The sequence below is a fragment of the Micromys minutus genome, assembly GCF_963924665.1.
Source record: "Micromys minutus genome assembly, chromosome: 2".
Classification (NCBI taxonomy): domain Eukaryota; kingdom Metazoa; phylum Chordata; class Mammalia; order Rodentia; family Muridae; genus Micromys; species Micromys minutus.
The window spans coordinates 92,103,559-92,113,823 of record NC_137971.1 but is presented as its reverse complement, the minus strand read 5'-3'; the positions used below and the strand labels follow the sequence as shown (position 1 = coordinate 92,113,823).

Sequence of the window (10,265 nt, the reverse complement as noted above, 5' to 3'; positions counted from 1 at the left end):
CCCTGATGGCTAAAGATGTCAAGCACTTCCTCAGATATTTCTCAGCTAATCGATATTCCTCAACTGAGAACGTTTTGTTTAGCTCTGTACCCCATTTTTTAATAGGGTTATTTGATTCTCTGGTGTCTAGCTTTTTGAGTTCCTTGTATACCTTAGATATTAGGCCTCTATCTGATGTGGAGTTGGTAAAGATCTTTTCCCATTTGTTGGCTGCAGTTTTATTTTCTTGACAATGTCCTTAGCCTTAGAGAAACTTTGCAATCTCATTAAGTCCCATTTGTTAATCTTTGATGTTAGAGCTTGAGCCATTGGTGTTTCTTTTTCAGAAAATTATCTCCTGTGCCTATATGTTCTAAAGTTTTTTCTACTTTCTCATCTAATAGTTTCAGTGTATCTGGTTTAATGTGGAGATCTTTGATCCACTTACACTTGAACTTTGTACAAGGAGATAAGAAAGGGTCTATTTTCATTCTTTTGCATGTTGAGTGCCAGTTGGACCAGCACCATTTGTTGAATTGGCTGTCCTTTTTCCATTGAATGTTTATGGCTTCTTTGTCAAAAATCAGGTGACCATATATGTGAGGGCTCATTTCTGGATCTTCTATTCTATTCCATTGATCCACATGCCTATTTCTGTACCAGTACTATGCAGTTTTCAGCACAATTGCCTTGTAATATAGTTTGAGGTCAGGGATAGTGATTTCCACAGATGTGAAACAAGTACTCTTAACCCACAAGCCATCTCTTCAAAATGAAGTATGAGGGATTTAATGCCAAAATGTTCTACTGACATTGTATCCTGCTTTAATACAGATTAATCTCAGTAGCTGCTGGTGTCATTGCAAATGACAAAATAGCACATGGCAATGTCTAGATCCTTCCTTGGTGGCATTACTGCCTCAGAAGATATTAATTAATAGAGAATCTCACTATTATAGAAAAGAAACAAAGAATTAATAGTATAAGCAATGACACCAGCAGCTAGTGATACCACTAGTCCTATACAGCAGAGGACTTTCAGATCTGGGTTCAGTCAGAGAAGATGCACCTAACCCTAAAGAGACTGGAGGCCCCAGAGAGTTTAGAGGACTAGTGGTATGGGCGGGATGGGTATATCCTCATGAAGATGAGGTTGGGGAGAAGGTTTGAGATGTGAAACAATTGGAGATTGGACCAGGAGGGAAATGAAATCTCCAGTGTAAAAATAAAGAAAATTTAAAAATAAATTAAAAATAATTATGGATGGCAAATACAATATAATGTTTAGTTTGATGACTATATATATATATATATATATATATATATATATATATATATATATATATATATATACATATATATATATATATCCTATAAGGTTTATTTATACTTTTTAACTTCATGCTTATGACCGCTTTGTTACACGTTGGTATGTGCATGTGCACCACATGTGTAACTAGCATATGTGTTACTCAGAAAGGGCTTTGAGTTCCCTAGAACTAGGTATAAGAGTATTTAAAAATAATTATGTGGGTTTCAGGAAACAAGACCAGGTCTTCTGCCACAGTAACAAATACTTTTAACTGCTGTGCCATCTCTCCAGCCCAGGGGTAAGCTTTTTATATTATTAACCCAAATTACCTTATTACATTTGTATCTATAGCAACAAAACAAATAAAACTTTCACTGAATATGTATTTGTAACTATTAACTTAGTGACTACATTGCATTTAAATAATAAATCTCTACGAAGTAAATCAACTTATATGCTAGTTACTATATCTCACACTATTCCAGATGACTCAGCATGTACAGACCAGTAATGATAGACTAACACCATGATCAGTTAGCTTTGAAGTCAGCATGTTCCTTTATGCCCCAAGGAAAGAGTTTCTTCTTCTTTTTTTGTTGTTTTCGTTTTTGATTGGTTTTGTTTATTGTTGGTTTAGTTAAGGTTACTCTGTGGCAGTTTCATGCACACATGTGTACTGCTTGCTCTCATCCCATCCTCTGATCATCTCCCTCTCTCCCTGTCTACTCCTCCCTTTTCTACAAATCTCTTTCTTGTGTTTAAGTCTGTTATTTTGTTTGTGGCTCACTAGGAGTGATGCAGATGGGATTTAACTTACTGATTGAACAGTGGCCCAGGAAGTCCAGAAAGCTCAAGTCCTATGCTATTAACTTCTGATGGAATTAGGGGGAATATTTCATGAAAATTACTACCTTAATTAATAATAAACCACTACAATAACATACTTTGAAGCCTGCCTTACAGGCTTTGATTTATTGTTGCATAAAATTGTATTTTGTTACAGTTTTTGTAAATATAAACCATATGACTTTTATTTGATACCTGAGAAATTTTTGTCAGGACAATCAATGATGGTGGGTATATATTAAACATTTATAGACAACACATATAGTTAGTCTTACCTTTTATAAAAAGAAAAGACATCACATTATCTCAGATCTATGATTTTTAGCTAAAAAAAAATGGTGAATTAAAACAGAGAACAAAAGGAAGCAAATAATCTTTGTAACATATCCATAAAAAGGAGTTTTGCTGGAACACAAATAATTTTGAAAATATATCATACTTCGCTGTATCTTTTGTGCCCTGATGATCTCCCTCTGTCTGTCTGTCTCTGTCTTTGTCTCTGTCTTTGTCATTCTTCTCTCTCTCTCTCTCTCTCTCTCTCTCTCTCTCTCTCTCTCTCTCTCTCTTTCTTTCTCTCTAGTGTGTGTGTGTGTGTGTGTGTGTGTGTGTGTGTGTGTGTGCCAGTGTGTTCATTCCTTTGTCTATAGAATGCATCTGAGATGTGAGAGACAAAGCAGACTCACCAAGCTAGGTAACAGGACAAAGCCCTGTCTCCTTTCTTTACTCACTGACCTCCATCTTTATTAAGGATCTGCTCTTTCCAAGAGAGACAGGTACACTGGAATATTCTCCAGAGATAATTTTGTGAAGAACAGAAGGTCTCTAGGGAGTAAATTTTCTAGCCTACTCCCTTAAGCAGGAGAATGTTTAAATTGTTTAGATTGAAGTTCAGAACAGGTACAGTTGGACAATTCTGGTTTCTAGCAAAATCAAGACGAAAAAATATTATGTCAGCAAGATGGCAGAACAGAAAGTTTCTGGATCCTATTTCCTTCAGAAACATCCAATTAAAAACTACTATGAACAAAACTCTTCTCAGAGAATGCTAATTTACATGTAATTTACAATAGCTTTGTGAGGCAAAATAAAAAAATTTCATTACCATCTGATCATCACAAGAAAGATGTCTTAGCCCCAGAGTTGTTTCATAGGAAGTAGAAGGAACAAGGAAAATGCAATTATACCTTCCAGTGAGTCTTGTCATTTGTGTCAACTGGCTAAGCTTTAAGGATATTCTGCTCACATGAATAGTCTAAGCATAAGAGACTAACTCTTTCTAGTCACATATATAAAATAAAATTATAAACTTATTAAAATATATAGGGGGAAAATAAGCTTACAAAATACTGGATCCTGAAAGATAAGAGAAATGAGGCTATGTTTTTAATTATGAGAAACATGAATACTTTTATTTTGGCATTAACTATATTTTGAGTGTTAGCTGCAGGGAAATGCATATACATTAAAGGGATTACATTTTGTCTAAGAGGTTACTTTTTTCCATTTCATTATTGCTCTGCAGTTTGAGAAGTTTACAGAATGTATCAGCTGTACTCATTTTCACTCTCCATCCCCTCCCCTCATTCCTTTCCATCTCAAACTGGAACTCTTCTTAATCAGTTCCCCCCACCCGACTTTCTTGTCTTGCTTTTACATATGGCACACTGATCTTAATTATATTTCCTTCCCTGAGCTTAGGTGGGAAATTATTCGGCAAAATAAAGGCATTATCTGTGCCTAAAAAATTGAAAGTGACCCCCCTCAAAGAATATTAGCTGCAAATACTCCTTCTATGAAAAGCATGAGTCTCATTGTTTCCTCTTTTATTCCTAATGAAATGTTGATGGGTCTGACTTTTGCTTTTCTAACCTGACTGAGGGGGGGGGGCGGAATTCCCCTCTTTCATGTACTTGAGTCCTCTCCATTCTACCTCCTCTCCTACCCCATGGCTGACCCCCATCTATTCCTCCATTGTTTCTATTTAGAAAAGGCAGGTCACCTATGAATATCAACCAGCCCAGCCGTGGCATATCAACTTGCGGTAAGACCAGGCACCTCCTCTATCATTAAAGCTGTCTGGGGTAACCTAGTAGGAGAAAAGTATCCCAAAGGCAGAGTCAGAGAGTCAGGCATGAAACAGAGTAGAGTCTGTCTGTTTCCACTACTAAAAGTTTCACAAGAACCAACCTACCTACTGTAATATGTGCCTATGACCACATGCAGTCAGTTCAGCCTCTGTGAATACCTATGAGCCCAGGTGATTTGATTCTGTAGGTTTCTTGTGGTGTTTTTGATCTCTCTGGCTCCTACAGTCTTCTCTCATCCTCTTTTGCAGGATTTCCCAAGTTCTGCCTCATGGCTGTGGGTCTCTGCATCCTCTGCATCTGTTTCCATCGGTTGCTGGGTGAAGCCTCTCTGATGACAATTAATTAGGCTAGGCACCAATTTGTGAGTATAAGAGAATGTATTCAAAATCATTTTGTTTACCATCTATCTATCTATCTATCTATCTATCTATCTATCTATCTATCTATCTATCTATCTATCAATTTTTCTTTCTTTCTTTTTCTGGGCTGTTCAGCCTTTGATTCTTTGTCATTCAATCAGTGCCAGGGTTCGTCTCTCTTTCATGCCTTGTATCTCAAGCTGGACTAGTCATCTGTTGGCCTTTCACACAGTTTCTACATCACTTTTACCCTAGCACAAACTAGGAAAGACAAACTATATGTCAAAGCTTTTGTGACTGGGGAGTATCCCAATCCCTCTGCTAGCAGTATTGCCTGGATACAGAAGATGGCCAGTTCAAGCCTCATATCACCCATTGCTAAGACTCTTAGCAGGATCACCCTCATAGATCCTGGGATTTTTCATTTTACTAGGTTTCTAGTTCATCTAAGGGATGCTACGCCCACCCAACCATGACTCCAGTTTAGAAGGTAGTTTCACAACATATTCATGTTTATTTAACAAAACAATAGTAGCAGGATACCCCCGTAGAGCCAATGATTCTCAAACTGAAGCCAATATATTTTAACCAAATTTATAAGACCATACATGAGACTCCTCTTGTAGAATGGACAGATTGAAAAATCCAATAAGAAAACAGCTAGTTAACTCTATAGTGTCTGTGGCATTATAAGGCTAGAGATCACTTTTTGTCTATTAGGACATTCATTATTGTACCTCCCACAGTTCCATCCCAATCAGAACTGAGTAATAACATTAATGCCTCTTCTTTCCAAGCAACTAGAATAGCACCTCCTGGGACTGTGAAGGATAGCTGATTTGGAGGAATTTTTCAGCTCAGTATCTGCTTGATTTCTCTATTACATATGTCCTGATGATGTAGTATGATCAGCAATAGGAACTTATTAGCAAGATATCATGAACAGTTAGGATTAATGGAAAGAACCCATACTGTTTGGGAGGTTTGGTGGAATTCCTTGACTAACAACTCATATGGAGGTTATCATACGGAGCATTACTATGTTTCCATTCATGGAAGAAGAAGTAGATATAAACTCTATTCCTAACACAGAAACTATCTCCATTTGATAACCACTTACAAATGAAAGATTAGTTTTCTATAACAAAGTCTTATTGGGAATACAGACTACTTTCTTTTAGAGTGTCAGATTTATATTTATATTTATTCAATCATACAAAACATTCCAACAGCATCAATTCCTGATATTATTGATAATAGTCTGTTATGCTTACAGTCAGGGGCCTCAATAAATGTCCTCTGAGATGCTGTACCCATGACTGAAAGAGATGCAGATACCCAAAGACAAACATTGGACAGAGGATAGAAACCCTTACAAAAGAGGTGGGGGAAAGATTGAAGACCCTGAATGGAATGGGAATCTAATAGGAAGACCAAAAAGTCAACTAAACTGGACCCCTGTGACCTTGTGGAGATAGAGCCAGAAAACAAGTAACATGCATGGGATGGAATGAGGACCCTGGTGCATATGTAGCAGATATGCAGCTCAGTTTCCATGTGGATCTCCCATCAACTGGAGTGGGGGCTCTCCTAAAGCTGTAGCATCTTTTCTCCAACAGGGTTGCCTTGTCTTGTCTAGTGGGAGAGGATGAACTTAATCTGGCAGAGACATGATGTTGCAGGATGGGAGAATACACAGAGTAGGGTAAAGAAGAGGATGGGTGAGGGAAAAGGTTGTAAAGGGGATATTAGAAGGAAAGTAGCATTTGAAATATAAATAAATATAAATATACATAAATAGAATGGATGATTAAAAAAATTTATCTCAAAGATGAGGTGACAGATTAATACTGAATAAATGAGAAATGACCTCAAAAGTCTATGAATATCTACAGAGTGTTAAAAATAGACAATGAAAAGTAAACTTGGTATAAGATGTCATCATAGTCTTCTGTTTTTCAGTAAACCAAAATTTCTACACAAATGTAGACACATTTTTTGTAGTGAAGATGCAGGAATTATTATAAGTGAACATTTTAAAAACTTTGCATTGGAATAATAATAATTAAATTAAAAAACTATTTATAGAAGAATAGTGAGAATATCAATGTAGAGTAGTCATTTCTTATTTGGAAAACATGCATGAAATGCACAGAAAGAACTGCAATTTTATCTATTCCTAACAACAATTATGTTCTTTAAGACAATTTCAGATGAAAATTCATTTGAATCTTATAAAAATATTTTAAAATGAAGAAAATAAACTCACATCCTAGATTAGGGAAAAGAACATATTTGGATTATACTCAGAAACAAAATGAATTCAGTTCGTGAGCTTTGGAAACCTGAACACTTTTAGAAATCTTTTTCATATCTTCTTGGTCCTCGCACCATAATAATGGGGTTCACCATGGGTGGTACAAGAAGATAGATGTTGGCCACAAATATATGTACTTGGGGAGCAACATTGTGCCCAAACCTATGGGTGAGGAAGGAGAAGAAGGCTGGGGTATAGGACACTAAGATAACACAGACATGTGAGCCACAGGTTCCCAGAGTCTTGAGTCTGGCATCCTTGGAGGGCAGGTGGAAAACTGTGTTGAGTATGAGTACATACGAGAAAATGATCATTATGAAGTCCACCCCACCAGTGAGAAAGGCAACAATGAGGCTGTAAGTTCTGCGGATGCTTGTCTCAGCACAAGCAATCTTGATGAGGGCCATGAACTCACAGTAAGTATGAGAAATTATATTAGTCTTGCAATAAGGAAGGCAACGTAGCAAGAAAGGGTGAGGACTGAGAAGGGCTATTCCTCGAAGGACAACAGCTAGACCTATGCCTCCAGTTAGAGTGTGTGTCTGAATAGCTGAATGTCTTAATGGGTTACAAATAGCTACATAACGGTCAAAGGCCATGGCCAAGAAAAAGCCAGACTCCATGGTAGAGCAAGAGTGAATCAGAAATACTTGAGTGAGGCAAGCTTCAAGGTGAATTTTGCCATCATGAAACCAGAAGAGGCTGAGAACTTTGGGAACAGCTGTAGTGCACACTATGATGTCGGCCACTGCCAACATGCAGAGAAAGAGGTACATTGGCTCATGGAGGCTGGAATCTGTCTTGATGATGAACAGAAGTGAACAATTTCCCACCAGAGCTAAAACATAGACCATGCAAAAGGGAATGGAGATCCAGATGTGTGCTGCCTCCAACCCAGGAATGCCAATGAGGATGAAGATTGAGGGATGGACATCAGACTTATTGTAGACAGACATAACACTTGTCAAATGTCTTAGCTTCCTCTTCATGGATGTTTCCTATAAAAGGATTAAAAATAATTTCTACATTTGAAATATCTTATTAGTTAAAGGTACAGACCATACCTTTTGTGCTGAATAAATTATTGTTACTTTAAATGTAAAACAAATTGATAAAAACATAAAAGAATTACCTACAATTACAGAATTAAATTGCCTTTGAAAGTTCACCACTCAGATTGAAACAGTTCATATCTGTAATGATTCTTGGAAACTTTTCACTCCCAAGGGATTATCTGAACTCTTTGTTCTCCTCAACCACACAAACAACTTTTATAGTTTATATTTATGTGTTAATATTACTTTATATTTATGTATTAGTCATTGCTATATGAGTTTATGTTTTATAGTATGATTGATGTAGAGATGCAAATGAAGAAGTCATGTAAGCATAAAAACAAAGCTTTACAAGACTGGAAATTCTACTATCTTCCCTTGGAAAAAATGTGATACTTACTAAAAATTGAAGATTGTGTAAGGCATATAGTATAAGGGAGTAAACATTTGCAGTAAAGGAAGAATTTTATGAGGGACTAGATATAGAATTTGTTTTTCTTCCTTTCATTAGTTTTCTCTCTTTTAATAATAAATATTTTCACCTTACACCAACCAGAATGGCTAAGATAAAAAACTCAGGTGACAACACATATGGCTAGGATGTGGAAAAAGAGGAACATTTCTCCATTGCCGGTAGGATTGCAAACTGGTACAACCACTCTGGAAATCAACTTGGAGGCTCCTCAGAAAATTGGATATAGATCTACCTGAAGACCCAGCAATACCACTCTTGGGAATATAACCAAAAAAATGCCACACTATGCCACAGGAGCATGTGTTTATTATGTTCATAGTGGCTTTGTTTGTGATAGCCAGAAGCTGGAAATAATCCATATGTGCCATGACAGAAGAATTGATACAGAAAATGTGATTTATTTATACAAAGGAATATTACTCAGCTATTAAGAATGAGGATATTCTGAGTTTTGCAGGCAATTGGATAGAACTAGAAAATATCATCCTGACTGAGGTAACTCAGACCCAAAATCATGCATGGTATGTATTCACTAATAAGTGGATATTAGTCAAAAATTGTACAGAATACCCAAAATACAGTTCACAGAACTCAAAATGGTGAACAAACTGAAGGGCCCAAGTGAGGACAAGTCAGTCTCACTTGGGAGGAAGAAGAAAGCAACCACAAGTGGAAAAGGAGGTAGGCAGGAACCTGGGAGAGAAAGGGATGGGAGCAGGGAGGAGAGATGGAAACATGGTCTAGTATGGGGTGGGAGGAAAAGGACTGAAGCCATGAGGGCCAGCAGAAAGAATGGAAACAGGCAACCTCTGGAGGTAGGAAGTTGGAAGGACCCTCCAGAATGTACCAGTTACCTGGAAGGTAAGAGACTCTGTACTTAAAGTGAGGGACCCTAGATGAAATGCCCTACACTGGGGTGAGGGACCTTGTATAGCCTACCTCCAACATAAAGACAGAGCATCAAGTAAGGATGGGGTTGCCACCCCACAGTCAAAACTCTGACCCATAATTATTCTTGTCTGAAAAACTGTTGAGATGGAAATGGAGGAGCACTTGAAGACAAGGAGGAACAATGACAGGCCCAAAATGGGATCCAGCTCACAGGGAGGCCCCAAGGCCTGACACTATTACTTAGGCTATGGAGACCTCACAAAAAAAGACCTAACATAACTGCCCTCCAAAAGACCCAACAACAAGCTGAAAGAGTCAGATGCAGATACTTGCACCCAATCAATGGACAGAAGTTGATGACCCTGTGGCTGAATTTGGGAAAGGCTGGGGGAAGTTGAGAAGGAAGATGACCCTGTAGGAAAACCTGCGGTCTCAATTAACCTGGACCCCTGAGAGAGATCTCTCAGACACTGGGTCACCAGCCAGACAGCATACACCAGGTGATATAAAGCCACCAACACATATACAGCAGAATTTTGGGCACAGTCAGGGAAAATGCACCTAACCCTCAAATGATTGGAGGCCCCAGGGAGTTGAGAGGTCTGGTGGGATAGGTGGAGTGAGAACAGGATTGTGTGGGGAGGAGGTATGGGATGTGGAACAGTTAGAGAGTAGACCTGGAAGGGGAATAAAATTTGAAGTATAATTAATTAATTAATTGAAATTGATATATATATTATTATTAATAGTGTCAGAAATTTGTGTTTACCCATGGGGTGGGTCTCAAGTTGAGCCTGTTATTGGTTGGCCATTCCCTCATTATCTGCTTCATTCTCCCCTCCCATCCCTGCCTTTCTTATAGAAAGGATAAATTTTGGATTGAAAGTGTTGAATTAGTTGGTGTCCCAGTGGGATTTATGGCTAGCTACAGGATGCTCTTCTAG

General features: G+C 37.8%; 1 protein-coding gene across 1 annotated transcript; it reads right to left on the bottom strand.

Annotated features, from left to right (window-relative positions):
- Positions 1 to 6,938: 6,938 nt before the first annotated feature.
- Positions 6,939 to 7,889, bottom strand: LOC308418055 (olfactory receptor 52D1-like; the record flags this gene model as incomplete). Its single annotated transcript, XM_080913387.1, has 1 exon — positions 6,939 to 7,889. The coding sequence occupies one exon, from the start codon at positions 7,887 to 7,889 to the stop codon at positions 6,939 to 6,941; it is 951 nt and encodes a 316-aa protein (XP_080769513.1).
- Between the last annotated feature and the right edge of the window lie 2,376 nt (positions 7,890 to 10,265).